The sequence below is a fragment of the Macaca thibetana genome, chromosome 19 (assembly GCF_024542745.1).
Source record: "Macaca thibetana thibetana isolate TM-01 chromosome 19, ASM2454274v1, whole genome shotgun sequence".
NCBI lineage: Eukaryota > Metazoa > Chordata > Mammalia > Primates > Cercopithecidae > Macaca > Macaca thibetana.
The window spans coordinates 38,473,205-38,491,090 of record NC_065596.1 but is presented as its reverse complement, the minus strand read 5'-3'; the positions used below and the strand labels follow the sequence as shown (position 1 = coordinate 38,491,090).

The 17,886-nt window shown below is 47.5% G+C and overlaps 3 protein-coding genes across 5 annotated transcripts in view; 1 reads left to right on the top strand and 2 right to left on the bottom strand.

The window, feature by feature from the left end:
• ERVK3-1 (endogenous retrovirus group K3 member 1) overlaps window positions 1-17,886 on the bottom strand; it is a 226,536-nt gene that overhangs the window by 91,840 nt on the left and 116,810 nt on the right. The gene's annotated exons all lie outside the window — the stretch shown is intronic.
• ZSCAN18 (zinc finger and SCAN domain containing 18) overlaps window positions 1-17,886 on the top strand; it is a 407,087-nt gene that overhangs the window by 274,694 nt on the left and 114,507 nt on the right. The window lies entirely within an intron of this gene.
• The window catches only part of ZNF274 (zinc finger protein 274), a 31,915-nt gene that overhangs the window by 2,523 nt on the left and 11,506 nt on the right, over window positions 1-17,886 (bottom strand). For 2 of the 3 annotated variants that reach the window (XM_050768598.1, XM_050768600.1), the window contains 2 exons: window positions 3,863-4,345; window positions 1,004-1,119 (listed from right to left, as the gene is read on the bottom strand). In XM_050768598.1, coding sequence (XP_050624555.1) covers window positions 1,004-1,119; window positions 3,863-4,345 — 599 coding nt within the window. The remainder of the gene's footprint in view (window positions 1-1,003; window positions 1,120-3,862; window positions 4,346-17,886) is intronic. The other variant, XM_050768599.1, reaches the window with a different exon arrangement.

The window sequence follows — 17,886 nt, the reverse complement described above, 5'->3', positions numbered from 1 at the left end:
AAGGGGAGTGGCCAGGCACAGTGGCTGACACCTGTAATCCCAGCACTTTGGGAGGCCGAGGCAGGTGAATCACCTGAGGTCAGGAGTTCGAGACCAGCCTGGCCAACATGGTGAAACCCCATCTCTATTAAAAATACCAAAAGTTAGCCAGGTGTAGTGGTGGCTGCCTGTAATCCCAGCTACTCAGGAGGTTGAGACAGGAGAATCACTTGAATCTGGGAGGCAGAGGTTGCAGTGAGCTGAGATCGCGCCATTGCACTCCAGCCTGGGCAACAAGAGTGAAACTCCATCTCAAAAAAAAAAAAAAAAAAAAAAAAAGGAGGAGGAGGAGGAAGAAAAAGGAAGAAGAAGGAAGAAGAAGAAAGGGGAGAAAGCAGAGCCATGAAACAGGTTGGCCAGAGATTCTTCCCATCACCTGGGAGCACCTGGATGCAGTCTTCCTTGCCTGAAGCCTACTAGAGAAAACATGAGAGCCAATAAATTTACTTCTACGCTTGAGCCAGTATGAGCCACTTGCAGTGCAAACAGCTCTGACCAATGACACATACATACCACTACCCTAGTGGTCAGCACATCAGAACCAATCTTTTTCACCCACACCCCAGCTCTGGGTTATTCTGAAGCAAACCCCAGATACCAAAGATAAATACCTAAGTATGCATTTCCGAATGAGGGCTCTCTTGTTCTGACCTGCATACAGATGTGCCTGCCTGTGGTAGTTCCACCTCTCAAGTCTCTGTAAACACTTAGTTCCTTCCCTTTTGCCTCCTGCTTTCTCAACTCCTGAGTCACCATGCCTTGTCCCCAGTGACGCCATGGTGGCTGGAGGGCAGGGCTGCTCTTCATACTCAGATTGCTTCAGCACAGACCTAAGAGCTCACAATCTCAGAATGCCCCAGCCTGTGGGAGGTCTTAGGAAAGCCCAGGGCAGAGTGGATGCCTCAGGGGTGGGCCTGCCTCACAGGAGATGCTGTGACCAAAAAAGGGCGACACTCCCCCTTACCTCAGAGAGCACTGTCACTGGGCAGATGGCTGCATCCTCCTTCTGCTTCTCCTCCTGCTGGGCAGTGACCTCAAGGCAGCAGGTGGTGCCCTCGGCAGGTTGTCCTGCAGGAAGTACTGGGAGGAGACACCAACCAGAGGAGGTCAGCAGGTGTGGGGACCCTTGGGCAGGGCAAGGGTGGCCTCTTTGCAACCCATGGGGCCACCGCACACCTGCATCGTACTGTGACTCCATGACAGCCTCTGTTCCTATCCTCCCTTCTCACCAGCTAAGCTCCCCTCACAGCACGTGCCTGAGTGCCCGCACCTGGATGGGCCCAGGATGGCTCACCCTCCAGGGGTCACAGGGCACCAGTGTCCTCACTGCTGAGACCACTCCTTCCGTTTCCAAGGGCGGCTGAGGGCCCCAGCCCCTCCTGTGAGGCAGCTGACTGACACCTCCTCCTTAGAGTCAAAGCCCCTGTTTCCGGCCTCCAAGCCCTCCACCCCGCCTATTCAGGCACTTCTTCCTTCCTCCCTCTCTCCTCCCACATGGTGGAAGGTGACTGTCCCCGGACCCACGACATGCAGCCATCTTGAAGTGAACGTCACCAAGGCTCCTCCACCTAAGGAAACAACAGCTCCACCCAGCCCGAGGGCGCCTCTAACCACGGCTCCTTCATTCTAACCTTCCTCACATGACCCCACATGGTCCACAGGCTTCCACAATGCTAATCCACCCCCACCATCAAGGTGGGCAACAAGATGACTTAGGCTGGCCCACTGGGCCATCCCTTTCTCTTGGCCACAGTGATTAGATCTGGGATGAACAGAGCCTATAGCCAGATGATTGGAGCCAACAAGGCTTTAGCTGGAACATTTGGGAAAGAGAAATCCCATGCAGGCAGAAAGCCTGCCCATGAGTGAAGCCAGTGGAGAGCAGAAGAGGTAAGAATGAGACACAGAACAAGTCTGGAGGACACTACTGGAGCTCCTGGGTCCAGCCCTGCCTGATGCTCGAGCACCATGGAACTTTTTCAATAAATTTTCCTCCCGTGAGCCATTCTGTGCAAGGCTTTGCAGCAGTCACATCCAAGAGTCCCAGCTAACACACTGATCACATAATGTGAGATTCTCAGGGTTCTCTGGAAAGCCTCTTCCCATTGTCTTCTGTGGCACTAATTTATTTCATTCACCCCGAGGTTAAACAAAGGGTGAATTCACTGACTTTCACCTCATTAACCCCACAACTGTCTCCTTGGCACCTAACTAACTAGTTTCCTATTGCTGCTATACTGAATTGTCACAATGCCAGCGGCTCAGATTAATGCAAATGTATTACCTTATGGTTCTGGAGATAAGTCTGGTTTGTGCCTCACTGGGCTAAAATGAAGGTGTTAGCATGGCTGTGTTCCTTTTGGCTCCAAGGGAGAATCCATTCCTTGCCTTTTCCAGCTTCTAGAGGCCGCCCCAAACACTTGGCTTATGGCTTCTTCCTCTATCAGCTGCTTCTACCATTACATCTCCTCTGACCCTCCAGCCTCCCTCTCCTAAGGGCCCCTGTGGTTGTTAGATCCACTCAAATAATCCAGTGCATCTCTCCCTCTCAAGATCCTTAAGTTAATTGTTTCTGCAAAGTTCCCTTTGTCATGTGAGGCAACTTATTCACAGGGTCCAGGAGGCAGGACATGGACACCTTTGGGGCAATTATTCTGCCAAGTACAGCACCCCAGACTTGGTGCATCTGACACAACTCATGCAAGTGCCTGCCCTGCTGCCTCAGATACCCGCATCTCCAGGATGCCCTGGCCTCTTAGAATCCCACCATCCCCCTGCAGGATACCTTCCCCTTCCCCGCAATCACAAACATCAACCAGTCAATCATTCACTCACATCAGAAACCTCTTCTGGGCACCCGTGAATGTGGAAAATGGAGGTGAGCAATGCAGAAGCACGCACACTCTGTGAAACTCAGCCTGATGAAGAAACCGAGTCTTGGAGTCTTACTTCCAAATATACACTCCACACGTGTACTCTCTCCCCAGTCGGCCATCACCATTGTTCCTATCCGAGACACCACCCATCAAAGGGCATGGCAATAGCTGCGGGTAGCCTGTGTGTCCAGCCTCACCCCCATCCTCTGTCCACCATCCACCACACATGCAGCCTGGTGGATCTCTAAAGGTCAAATCCAGTGGTGCCACCAGTTTCTGGAACGCAGGGATCGAACCCTACTGTTTTAGAAGAACATTTTGCTTTGCTTTAGGACTAAAGTCCCCACTGGCTGTGCCAGCTCCACCCTCTGCTCCCTTCCATCACAGACATACCCGATTTTTCTGAGTTTTGCATTTACTGTGATCCCTTCCATCTTGGCCCTTACAGGCAGTGCTTCCCTCTGCATGGCACATCTTTCCTACCCCCTTTCTTTACCCTGGCCAAGTTCCACTCCACACCAGGTGTCAGCTGCAGACCTTCATGAACCTTACCATCACCTCGAGCTCCTCGCAGCCCCAGCATTTTTCTATGCATTCTCATTTGTCAAATCCCTGTCTCTCCTGCTACTGCAGGCTCCGTGAGCTCAGTAGTCCCATCTATCTTATCAAGTGCTATAGGGTTTATGGTGCAGCAGGGATGCCAGAGGGATGAAAATGAAGCACTTCATCTGTGTGCATCCATCAGAAGCCCACGAAGGGCTAAAGAATGCAGGGGTTTCAGTGGCTCCGACTCAGGAACACGTGGGGAACGTGGATGTCCTCAGTCTGTATGGAGTGGGCACAATCCTTCCCACGACCTTCCCAGGAAGCCTGGAGTTCTTATCTCCCCTACAGGGTCCTCCAAGACACCCTCATTAAGCTGTCCCTCTACCCACCCTTCCACTTACCTTCCTCCTCAGATATCCAGGTCACACCCTCTACCAGGGCCACCACCTCTTGGCAGTTCTCTGGGTGCTGCGATTCCACCCATGTCCGGAGCTTCACAGGCAGTGCACCTAGGAACTGCTCTAGCACCAGCAGCTCCAGGATCTGCTCCTTGGAGCGTGCCTCAGGCTGTAGCCACTGGTGACACAGCTGTCGGAGCTGGTCCAGGGCCTCCCGGGGACCTGTCATGTCCTTATAACGGAACTGCCGGAACCTCTGGCGAGCGGCCTCAGGGTCACCTGGATGCTTGCCCTGCTGTTGGACCTGCTCACTGGGGGCATCTGGGCTCAGGCTTCCATCTTCAGCATATAGGGCCTGGATCTGGGCATTCCGGGGACCAGCCACCTCCTGGTTCAGTGTGAGGACCTCAACAACCTCAATGTTCATCAGGGGACTCTCAGCAGGAAGAGGATCCAATTTAGGGTCCAGGTGGAGCTCAGAATACTCTGTAAGTCAAAAGCAGAGCAAGATAAATGAGAATAAGCACATGAAAAGATGCTCAACATCATTATTCACTAGGGAAATACAAGTCAAAACCACAGTGGAATATACTTCACACCCACTGGGATGGCTGTTACCAAAGATGATGGTAACAGGAGAGGATGTGGAAAAACTGGAATACTCATACACTGTTGGTGGGAATATAAAATGCTGTACCGCTCTGCGAAACAGGTTAGCAAATCCTCAGAAGTTAAACACATAGTTATCCATGACCCAGAGATTCCCCCCAAGTATATATAGCTAAGAAAATTGAAAGCATATGCCCCCAAAAACTTCTATAAGAATGTTCACTGAAGTGTTATCCATAATAGCCAAAAAGTACAAATAATCCATTGTCTATCAACTGAGGAATGTATAAACAAATTGTGATCTATTTATACAATGAAATATTGGCAATCAAAAGGAATGAAGTACTACTAATATATGCTACAACACAGGTGAACCTTGAAAACATCATGCTAAGTAAAATAAGCCAGACACAAAAGGCGACATATAATATGAAATGTCCAGAATATACAAATCCAAAGACAGACAAGTAGATTAGTAATTGTTAGGAAATGGAGAAATTGAGAGGATTGGTGGGAGACTGCTAATGGGTATGGGGTTTCTTTCTTGGGTGAAGAAAATGTTCTGGAATTAGATAGTAGTGAAAGCTGTACAACCTTGTGAATATATTTAAAAACACTGAACTGTACACTTTACAAGAATGAACTTTACAATGTGTGAGTTGTATCTCCATATAGCTGTTATAGGGAAAAGAACAAAAGGCAATGAGGGTTGAGAAGGGATCTGTGACACTGTACATGTATCCACAGTCACAGGAAAAATAACCTTCTCCAACCTCCACTGGGGACAAGAACGAGGATATCTGGGAAAGACAGGGGCTCTGGGTCCTGGCACAGAGTCCACAAGAGCACACTGCTAAACTGAACTCCAGGACGGTCCTGAAATGCTGAGGAGGCAGCACAAAACAACAGGAAACAAGAAAGCCCACTAAAACTCCCCTCCAAAATGCTAATTCTAAATAATCTGGCCAGCAGAGTGGCTCACACCTATGATCCCTGCACTTTGGGAGGCCGAGGTAGGAGATTCGCTTCACGCCAGGAGCTTGAGACCAGCCTCGGCAACATAGTAAGACCCTGTCTCTAAAAAAGTTTAAATTAGTCAGGTGTGATGGCATACACCTGTGGTCTTAGCTACTTGGGAGCCCGAGGCAGGAGGGCTGCTTGGGCCCAAGAATTTGATTTTACAGTTATCTATGATTGCACCACTGCACTCCAGCCTTGGTTACCAAGCCTGACATTGTCCCTAACAAATGAAGCCTTAAAAACAAATATAAAAGCATAAATAACTACAGATTATGACTTACTTCTGATATTTGTAGTGTTTAGTGGCAACGACAAGAACAAACCTGCAATTTCACCCTTGCTGTTGTGAGTATAAATGGTTAGTACAATTCCACCAGGAAGTAGCTCAGCATGAACTAGCAAAGCCACAGCAAGGAACCACAAATACTTTCACTGGATGAATCTACTGGAGCTATTCGGAGATGAAGATAGGTATAGAGGCACCAAGGGAATGAATAAAAACACCACAGCCAAACCAAATATAGCTAACACAGCACTGACCCACAACCTCTGGCAACAAGCACAGGTCAGGACTTAGATGACTGCCAGTATACCCTTTTATTGCTCCCCGCCAAGCCAATAGGGTTCTCCACTCAGAACCCTCCCTTATAAATGCACGTCTTCTCACTCCCTACCTGCCTTTGACCCTCTCTACAGAACACAAGGGACCATGGCTGGCTCCCTACTATACCTGGCTCTGAGTCAACCTCTGCGTGTGCTCATCTGGACGGCCTAGGTCTTTATTTCCACAACATACAATTCCTGCCCCGCGCGGTGTGTGTTAGGACAAAGCTGGAAGAACAGGTAGTGTTGTAACACAGTTTAAGAAAATTGTTAAAAACTCCCTTTTAAGCAGTAAAACCTGCACTAGTTTTAGCGGGATTACTACAACGCAGAAAAGCGGTCGCAGGGCATAAAATTACTAGTGTGCAACAGCTGCAGCTACGTTAAAAATAAAAAGCTCCAGCGGAAGCATCTTTCAGAGCCCGGCGGCCGCCTGCACAAGACCCTCCTCGGCCCTGGTCTCCGTCATCGCGCACTCAGGAATTCGAAGCCACAACCATAAGCTGACCCTTTCGCCGAGATCACCGTCCACACAAGACTCGCTCTCTCTGCCAGCGAAATGGGTCGACGCCTCTAACCCCGCCTCCCGGACCCGGAAAAGCGTCCAGAACTACGTCACCCGCGGGCACTACAGCTCCCAGCAGCCTCTGAGACACGGGCTTCCGGTACCGTTCTCCCCACTACCCGCTGACAGGGACACGTCCTGGGCCTACATGGGGCAACGGGGCAGCGCGGCAGGAGCTTCCACGCCTGCCTCACCTGCAAGTATTTCGCCGGACTTCGCGGGCTGGGGGAGACCTTCCGCTGAGGCCACAGCAGGCGGCTCCCAACCCCTTCCCTCTCCCGTTCCTCGAGTACAAGCCCTGGTCTGTCTGGGCTTCCTGTCTGCGCGCTGCACAGGTTTGACTGGAGGTGCCCACTGCTGGCACGGGCCCAGGTAGTCAGCTCCGCGCTGGGATCCGCCCAGAGCCAGCGGCCGCGCCGCCTCCTTGCAGCCCACGCCGTCCTTCCAGCGAGGTGGGGCAGTTGTAGAGCAGGACCTGAGCCACGCTTTTAATTCTTGATCATTCCTAGTCTACGCTTGAAGTGATTTTTCTTCTTGATAAGATTAATCAGACACACTGAGCACCTATTTCCGACCTCTTCCCCCAAATAAGCTTTTGAGGTATTTTCATTTTGGGGGCTTGCCCTCTCCAGCTCATTTATAACTGCTGTGATCTATATTTTTTTTTTTTTTTTTTGAGACGGAGTCTCGCTCTGTCGCCCAGGCTGGAGTGCAGTGGCGCTATCTCGGCTCACTGCAAGCTCCGCCTCCCGGGTTTACGCCATTCTCCTGCCTCAGCCTCCCGAGTAGCTGGGACTACAGGCGCCCGCCACCTCGCCCGGCTAATTTTTTTGTATTTTTAGTAGAGACGGGGTTTCATTGTGTTAGCCAAGATGGTCTCGATCTCCTGACCTCGTGATCCGCCCGTCTCGGCCTCCCAAAGTGCTGGGATTACAGGCTTGAGCCACCGCGCCCGGCCCTGCTGTGATCTATATTTAATTCCCTTTCTGTTTCTTAGGACTTCTGGGGACTTATTTCGCCCCAAATAACTTTTCTTCATTTGAGGGCATACTTCATTTATTTTCTCTCAATTACAGCGTTTGTTTTGTTTTTTGAGACGGAGCTTCGCTCCTAATCGCCTAGGCTGGAGTGCAGTGGCGCGATCTCGGCTCACTGCAACCTCCGCCTCCCTGATTCAAGCAATTCTGTCAGCCTCCCAAGCAGCTGGGATTACAGGTGCCCGCCGCCATGCCCAGCTAATTTTTGTATTTTTAGTAGAGACGGGGTTTCGCCATGTTGGCCAGACTGGTCTCGAACTCCTGACCTTAGGTGATCTGCCCATCTCGGCCTGCCAAAGTGCTGGGATTACAGGTGTGAGCCACCACACGCCCCAATTACAGCTCTTAAAGCTTGACTTTTTCCTGAGAAGCAGCTGGGGATAAGATTTACTGGCGGCCCAGCAGCACTGGACTAAATGCCTAGGACATGGGACATGCACCAACTGAATCTTTACTTCCTAGGGGGGGTCAGTGGCAGACCAGCACTGGGCCGCCAGCACTATTTTAGGTAATCATGCATGACACTTAAAAAATCTTAACATGTTACTTCATAAATTTCTAAAATTTTCTTTCTGTATTCCTTAATTGAGGGATTTTAGTGCCTTAGCCCCTAGGAAAACTGTTGGATTCTTCTACTCCACCCCCACCCCCGCTTCTAATGTACTTACTTCTGCTTTAATCTTGATCATCAACCCATGAGGCGCCACACTCTGTTCTGTACACAGTTATCATAAAGCACCTTTTGCGTGCTATGGAACCAAGGACACCACAGTGAACAAGACAGGCCACGAACCCAGAAACTGGTGGGGAAGTGATGGACTCATTCTGTGCACCTCAGTCCTCCACATCTCAACCCACAGACTATCCCAAGACCTTTAGGACAATCCTTACCACTGTCTATTCCAGGAAATTAGCTGCTCCACTTCATGGAGAAGAAAATGGAAGCTCTTAAGTTCACCAGCAGGCAGAGGTGGAACTGGATTCTCATTCCACCCATCTCATTCCACAGACATGACTGACCCAACCCACTCATGTGGAGCTGCATGATCCCTATCAGCTGGAACTCCAAATGGCTTTGAGCGTGGCAGCTGAATGAGCCCGTAGCAATGCAGTCCCCTCACCTACAACTGTCTAATGGGTTATGAAACAAATTCACTGAGGCTCAGAGCAAGGGGTTTAATCAAGAGATTAACTTCTTGAGCCTGAGTTTCTTCAGCCGAAGTGATTAGATACTGTCCAGGCACAGCATGTGGTAAGGGCTGAGGGGAGCTGCTACTTTCTCTCTCTTGACACTATTTTCTTCTCTCAGGATATTTCTACCTCTCTGCTGCTTCCCTTCCACGGTGACAAACAGGCCTTAGGCAGCTGTCTTCCTCACAGTGCTGTTTCCCAGTGAATGCTGATTAGCCAGGTATACTAGTCCAAAAGACAACAAAAAGCAATGATCTTTTCAGCAGCTTGTTGTGGGGGAAGAGTCAGAAGAGTACTTACCCTCAGCTCCCCTAATCCCTGGGCACAGTACTCCATCGCTTTTCCTCCTTGTCCGGAAAGCTCTCAGCTTTCCTGTTCTCTCTCATCATTCCCTCAGTGCCACTAAGCTCCCTGTTGGATTACCTTCTGCGTCTGTCTCCTCCAGTGGACCACTGAGGCTGCCAACTGGGACTTGTGGATCTCACACCCCAAAGTGGAGCCTAGAGGAGGATCTGCCAAAGGCTGCTGATGATCTTGACATCACTCAGTTTTCGAATCAATGACAGTACCACCATTTCACGAAGGCTGCCCACAGTCACAGGAAGCAAATGTACAACCCATACACAAAAGAAATACGCCTGGCACGGTGGCTCACGCCTGTAATCCCAGCACTTTGGGAGGCCGAGGCCGACAGACCACAAGGTAGGAGTTTGAGACCAGCCTAGCCAACATGGTGAAACCCCATCTCTACTAAAAACACAAAAATTAGCCAGGCGTGGTGGTGTGCGCCTGTAGTCCTAGCTACTCGGGAGGCTGAGGCGGGAGAATCGCTTGAACCTGGGAGGCTGAGGTTGCAGTGAGCCAAGATTGTGCCACTGCACTCCAGCCTGGGTGACAGTGCAAGACTCCATCTCAGAAAGCCAATAATAATAATAATAATAATAATAATAATAATAATAATAATAAAGAAATTCATGTTGGGATAGGCTAGGAACCCTGCCCAGGGTTGCAGAGTGGATGATATGGTTTGATTCTGTGTCCCTACCAAATCTCAGGTTGAAAAGTGATGCCGTGTTGGAGGTGGGGCCTGATGAACCATCAAGAATGGCTTAGCACCATCCTTCTGGTGATAAGTTAATTCACACGGTATCTGGTTGTTTAAAAAAGTGTGGCTGGGCAGAGTGGCTAACGCCTGTAATCTCAGCACCTTGGGAGGCTGAGGTAGGTGGATTGCTTGAGCCCAGGAATTCTAGACCAGCCTGGGCAACATGGCAAAACCCCATCTCTACAAAAAATTAGCCAGGTGTAGCAGCATGCGCCTGTAATCCTGGCTACTCAGGAGGCTGAGGTGAGAGAATCGCTTGAGCCCAGGAAGTTGAGGCTGCAGTGGGTCATGATCGTACCACTGCCTAGGTGAAAGTGAGACCCTGTCTAAAAAAAAAAAAGTGTGTGGCACCTTCTTCCTCTCTCTGGCTCCTGCTTTTGCCATGATGTGCCTGTTCCCTGCCTTCCACCATAAGTAAAAAGCTCCCTGAGACCTCCCCAGAAGCCAACCAGATGCCAGTGCCACCCTTGTACAGCCTGCAGAACTGTGGGTCAATTAAACCTCTCATCTTCATAAATAACCCAGTCTCAGGTAATTATAGCAATGTAAGAACGGCCTAACATAGTGGGCAACAAAGGAGTTGGGTTCCAAACCCTGTTATTTCATGCCCTTGACACTACAGGGGTCTCCCACAGCCAGCATCTTACTTTTCCTAGAATAAGGCCTTTCATCCAGAGATCCACATGTGCACCACCCTCCTGCCTGGTATAGTCTTCCCCAACATCTTCACCTGGTTCGCCTTTCCCACTCAGCTCTGAGCTCAAATGTCACCTCCTCAGAACCATCTTCCTGCTTAGTTCTAAACTACCGCTGTCCACCCCTATCTCGCTTGTCCCCCAGCAACATATCCCATTGTTTCCTTCTCTTTCCAACAGATTACCATCCCAAATATCTGATTAATTTATCATGTCTGTCACCCTATCTAGAGCAGTGCTGTCCGATGGAACTTTCTATAAATGAGATGTTCTGATCTGTACTGTCCAACATAGTAGCATTAGCTGCAGGGCCAATGAGCAGTTGAAAGGTGCCCAGTGCGACTGAGGTAATGAATGGGCAAGCTCATTTCTGTTGATTCAGTCAGCCATAGAATGGATGTAGGCCCAATGAAAGCAGGTGTAAGACCTGCCCCACTCGTCACTGTGATCCAGTCCTGGAACAGTACCTGGAATCCTGGCAAGTGCTCAAGTAATATTTGTTGATTCAACATAGCTTCTTTGTAACATGAGAGCACACATAGTTTGCACCCCACTTGCTTCTTTTCAGCCAAGCCCATGTCAGGGACTTGTATTTCTGGTCCCATGGTAAAATGGCTCCAGCAGCATTTCTCCAGAGGTTGATGGCTAGAATGACTTCAGGACACTAGTGCTGAAACACATCAGTACTTCTAGCCTTTTTAAGCCCTCAAAATAAGTTAATACTTCTATTTATCAAGTATTCCACACTCCAGCACTTATGACTTTCTTCATATAGGTCCTGCTCATCTTTAATAATTTATTCTTTGGTGTAACTTTTTAAAGGTTTTAATATCTTTTGTATATCCAGGTCAAATTTGATATTCCTGGTGTAAACCAAAGCTTGTTCTTTCTTTTTGAGATGGAATCTCACTCCTTAGCCCAGGCTGGAGTGCAGTGGTGCGATCTCTGCTCACTGCAACATCCGACTCCCGGGTTCACGCCATTCTCATGCCTCAGCCTCCTGAATTACAGGTGCATGCCACCACGCCCAGCTAATTTTTTGTATTTTTAGTAGAGACGGGGTTTCACCATGTTGGCCAAGCTGGTCTTGAACTGCTGGCCTCAAGTGATCCATTCACCTTGGCCTCCCAAAGTATTGGGATTGAGCCACCCCAGTACACGTGTGAGCCACCATACCTGGCCAAGCCAAGCTATTATTATAAATTTATTTTCTAATGTCATTTTGCTGAATCTTTCTTTTTTTTTTTTTTGAGACAGAGTCTTGCTCTGTCGCCCAGGCTGAAGTGTAATGGTGCAATCTCGGTTCACTGCAACCTCTGCCTCCCGGGTTCAAGCAATTCTCCTGCCTCAACTTCCCAAGTAGCTGGGATTACAGGCGCCCTCCACCACACCTGGCTATTTTTTGTAGTTTTAGTAGAGACAGGCTTTCGACATGTTTGCCAGGCTGGTCTCAAACTCCTGACCTCAGGTGATCCACCTGCCTCGGCCTCCCAAAGTGCTGAGATTACAGGCCTGAGCCATCGTGCCCGGCCAAATAGTATCATTTTAATAGTATTTCAGAGGTGTGCACCCTGGCATGCACGGCTAATTTTTAAATTTTTTGTAGAGCCCAGGAATTGCTATGCTGCCCAGGATGGTCTCCAATTCCTGGCTCCAGCAATTCTCCCACTTCAGCCTCCCAAGGTGTTGAGATTATAGGTGTGAGCCACTGCACCCAGCCCTGTCTTTAATGGGAAGTTAAAAAATCTCCACTGCTCAGGGCAGTACTCAGATGCAAGTAGTCAATTTGTTCTTAAAAAAAACAAAAAACAAAAACAAAAAAGAAAGTTAATTTTAATGTTTCTCCTAGGACTAATTTTGTCAACTTTATACTTTTGCAAAAATCTTTCCATGTTTTGTTTGTTCATTCCTACACTCAACAAATAATTACTGAGCACCTATACTGTGTCAGGAACTGGACCAGGAAGCAGTGACACAACAGGAAGGAGCTACCATTTCCATTCTCTGAGCACGGTTATGGGCAGCACCTCCAAAAATTAATATAAAATTCCAAAGAAGTCTCCACGTTTTTCCACTGATGATCAACTGACACACAACCATATTTGTGTGTTCGCACTTGACTGTGTATTTTTTTTTTTTTTTTTTGAGACGGAGTCTCGCTCTGTCGCCCGGGGTTGGAGTGCAGTGGCCAGATCTCAGCTCACTACAAGCTCCGCCTCCCAGGTTCACACCATTCTCCTGCCTCAGCCTCCCGAGTAGCTGGGACTACAGGCGCCGCCACCTCGCCCGGCTAGTTTTTTGTATTTTTTAGTAGAGACGGGGTTTCACCGTGTTAGCCAGGATGGTCTTGATCTGCTGACCTCGTGATCCGCCCGTCTCGGCCTCCCAAAGTGCTGGGATTACAGGCTTGAGCCACCGCGCCTGGCCAGTGTATTTTAATTTTAAATTTTTAAATTTAAATTTAAAATTTTTATCCTAATCCTCTCTGTACTGTTCCAATTTTAGTATAAGCCAAAGCAAGCACTTGAATGTAATTTTAATAGTTTATATATATTTATATATTAAAATGTCATATACTTTAAGTACACGCATACGGTTTCAAATCAGTCATAAAGAGGTTTCTCATTCTTTGTAACAGCTGTGCAAAGTACTGTAACTAAAAACTACATGTAAAATATCCGTACAGGTTCTTTTCCTCTATATAGGTTTACTGTTTGGTTATTTATTCTTTACTTACTCAAAGTCATTTTGGCATTTTGTCTACCCACAAAATGAGTTCTTGGAATATTATTTTCTTCTCTATTTCTGATTCATTATTATTCTTTTTTTATTCCCTTAAAGCCATTGTTCCTCTTTCTATAGGACTGTTGATGGTATTTTTCTTTCCCCCAAAAAATGTCTGCTTCAAACACTTAGTTCATTTGTTTTCCTTCTTAATTACTAGTTAAGACATTTCAGGCTTTGAAGTTATCCCTGAGTACATGCCCTGAAACACAGGGAGAGTGGTCCCCAGATAAGAGGGTCACGATTTACGTAAGTCTTAGAGATCAGATTTGTGGGAGGTGGCACAGAATGTAAAGTGTTCTTCAATAAAAGATCACAAAGCATGAGATCACTCTGCTTCACTGAATTCCAGACAAAACATGTTTGACAGCCACCCAACATTCCAGACTCAACCTAGTTGCCAAGAATGTCGGCCCTGCAAAGTTCTTTGTAGCACTCAAAGTAAAGATTTTCCTGGCTGGGTGCAGTGGCTCAGGCCTGTAACCCCAGCACTTTGGGAGGCCGAGACGGGTGGATCACGAGGTCGAGACCATCCTGGCTAACATGGTGAAACCCCGTCTCTACTAAAAATACAAAAAAAAAAATTAGCTGGGCATGGTGGCGGGCGCCTGTAGTCCCAGCTGCACGGGAGGCTGAGGCAGAAGAATGGCGTGAACCCGGGAGGCGGAGCTTGCAGTGAGCCGAGATTGCGCCACTGCACTCCAGCCTGGGCGACAAAGCGAGACTCCGTCTTAAGGGAAAAAAAAAAAAAAAAAAAAAAAAAAGATTTTCCTTTACCCTCTCTTACCTACCCTTTTGTTTCAAAGCCTTGCCTTATATTCAGTCTTCTTTGAAGACATATTCTTGTCTCCTGCAACTTCTTCAGACATCTATTTGCTCAACAGTATGTACTGAGCTCCTAGTAATTCAGTCATTGTGTTAGCAAATGGGGACATACAGAAGGAAAAGAACACCTGCTCTCATCCATATTTTAAATATTTGTTCTAAATGTTCAGGTCAGATAATAAGCAAATTAGAAGAGACAAGACTAACTACATTTACATACTTAGTGTTTTATGTAGGCTTTGCCTTCTCTACAACATGATATAAAAATAGGATGAGACATTTCATTTTTATTATTCAATGGGGTTCTTTCCAGTGTGCATTTTTTTCGTTCTGTCACATAAGTTGAGAGTTAAGGCTGGTTATTTGTCTGCACAGATTACATTCACAGGATGTTTGCCCATATGAGTCCTCTGATGCTGAAAACAATGAGGACTCCTACTGAAGGGGTTCCCAAAATGCTGTGTTCAGAGAGGGACCCTTGCCAGTGAGTTCTGGGACACCCGAAGCCTTTCCAACCCTATGTTCTTAGGTAATCTCTAGTACAACTTCTGTGATGCTGAATAAGAGAGCTATGCATGAAATCTTTCCCACAGCAATTATATTCTCATGGTTTCAGAAGCTCTTCGATGCAATACTCAATGTAAGAACTTTTCCAGTATGAATTCTCTCAAGATAAGACTGAGTTAGGCCAGAAATCTTCCCTCACATGATCATCTTTCTGAGGTTTCTTCCCTGTGTGAGTTCTCAGATGTTGAAAAGTTCGTGAAAAGGACTTACTTCATTTGGGGTGTTTGCTGGTTAATGTCCCATGAAAGATGGCAAAGACATTAAAGAGGGCAAAAACATTAAAGAGGGCAAAGACAGGCCGAAAGTGAATTTTTTCAAACTAAACACATTTATTCCATCTTGTTCTTGGATAAAATAATGGTATGCCATTGATCACTCCATGGCCTGTGTGACCTTCTCAAGCTATACAAAGGATGGAATCTCAAGAAGAATTTGGCTTTCTTCCTCCCAATAAAACACTCTCCTCATCACACTTATTTTTTCAGACTCACGTTTGGTCTATGTTTCAAAAAGCTGCCAAGTTCTTATTTGTAGGACTCATTTCCTACTTAACTTTGTTTTCTTTTCTGCAGTGGCAGGATCCCAGCTCACTGCAACCTCCACCTTCCAGGCTCAAGCCATCCTCCCACCTCAGCCTCCCAAGTAGCTGGAACTATAGACACACACCACCATGCCTGGCTAATTTTTGTATTTTATGTAGCAATAGGGTTTCACCATGTTGCCCAGGTTGGTTTCAAACTCCTGAGCTCAAATGATCTGCCCACCTTGGCCTCTCAAAGTGCTGGGATTATAGGCATGAGCCGCTGTGCCTGGCCCCTACTTAACTTCTTGAGAAGTAAAAAATGTAAAATGCCCTGCAGGGTTTCCTAAATCATGACCTTCATAATAGTCTCTTCCCTGCATTCCTTTCCTAATGACTAAACTCTTAACAGTTTACATCTCAAGTATTCCACCCAACAGCCACATATATGGCAATGGTTCTTGAAAGGAAATTAGAGAGAGCTGAAGATTTGAGTGCCGCCTAATTTATTTCCCTACATTGCTTATTGTCACAGCATCACTCCTCATTCAGTGCTTTCCTGAGGATGAATGCCATTTGTCCTAGCATTTGTTTCCCTTGTACTTAAACCAAGGGTCCCCAACTGCCAGGCCATGAACTGGTACCAAGCTGCACAGCAGGAGGTGAGCAGCAGGCAAGTGAGCATTACCACCTGAACTCCGCCTCCTGTCAGATCAGCAGTGGCACTGGACTCTCACAGGAGCATGAACCCTATTGTAAACTGTGCATGTGAGGGATCTAGGCTGCATGCTCCTTATGAGAATCTAATGCCTCATGATCTGGGGTGGAACAGTTTCATCTCAAAACCATCCCTCCCCACCCCAAGGTCCACGGAAAAACTGTCTTCCACAAAACTGGTCCCTAGTGTCAAAAAGGTTGGGAACTGCTGACTTAACTGCCGTTCTTGCTATCATGGGAAGCTGGAGAAGCACACAGGGTGAGTTGTCAAAATGGTCCAAGTCTAAACTCAATACCAATTCTGTGCATTAATCAGAGGCACAGCCATGCCATTGTTGGGAGAAACCGACCACTTTAGAAGAGTTCTCTCATCTCACACTCACAGTAAAGCATTCCATTCTAAACACCTATGACTTCCAAACGGATGTTTTTATGTGCTGTGTGGATGTCCTTCTTAGGTATAAATAGGTGTATTCGACTGACTTTGGAAACCTTTGAGTGTCTCCATGGTGCCTTCTCATTCATTTGTCATTCCAAGAATCAGTTAAGACATGGGACAGTTCAAAAACTTCAATCAATGTGAAAGCTATTGAGTTATCCATACTATTAGTGTGTGTGTGTGTATATATGTATATATATTTTGTATTTTGTTTGTTTGTTTTGAGACAGAGTCTCACTCTGTCGCCAGGCTGGAGTGCAGTGGTGCCATCTCGGCTCATTGTAACCTCCGCCTCCTGGGTTCAAGCGATTCTCCTGCCTCAGCCTCCTGAGTAGCTGGGACTACAAGTGAGCACCACTACGCCCAGCTAATTTTTGTATTTTTATTTATTTATTTATTTATTTATTATTTTTATTTATTTTTTTGAGACAGAGTCTTGCTCTGTCGCCCAGGCTGGAGTGCAGTGATGCTATCTTGGCTCACTGCAAGCTCCACCTCCCGGGTTCACGCCATTCTCCTGTCTCAGCCTCCCGAGTAGCTGGGACTACAGGTGCCCACAACCACACCCGGCTATTTTTTGTATTTTTAGTAGAGATAGAGTTTCACCGTGTTAGCCAGGATGGTCTCAATCTCCTGAACTCGTGATCTGCCTGCCTCGGCCTCCCAAAGTGCTAGGATTACAGGTGTGAGCCACCGTGCCTGGCCAAGTTTTGTATTTTTAGTAGAGACAGGTTTCACCATGTTGGCCAGGATGGTCTCAATCTCTTGACCTTGGGATCTGCCTGCCTCGGCCTCCCAAAGTGCTGGGACTACAGGCCTGAGCTACTGCACCTGACCTTTTTTTTTTTTAAGACAGAATCTCTCTTTGTTGCCTAGGCTGCGATACAGTAGCATGACCTTGGCTCACTGTACCTTCAACCTCGTGGGCTCAAGTAATCCTCTCATCTCAGTCTCCCAAGTAGCTGGGACTGCAGGCATGTGCCCCGACACTTGTTTTGTTTTGTTTTTTTGTGGTACAGAGAGAGTCTTACTTTGTTGCTGACACTTTTCTCAAGTAATCCTCCCACCTGGGGCCTCCCAAAGTGCTGGGATTACAGGCCTGAGCAACTGTGCCCAGCCTATTGTAAATTTTTGTTTAAAATTATTTCAACATAGGGGCCGGGTGTGGTGGCTCACGCCTATAATGCCAGCACTCTGGGAGGCCGAGGCAAGTGGATCACCTGAGGAGTTCGAGATCAGCCTGGCCCAACACGGTGAAACCCCGTCTCTACTAAAAATACAAAAATCAGCTGAGCATGGTGGTGCGTGCCTGTAATCCCAGCTACTAAGGAGGCTGAGGCAGGAGAATTG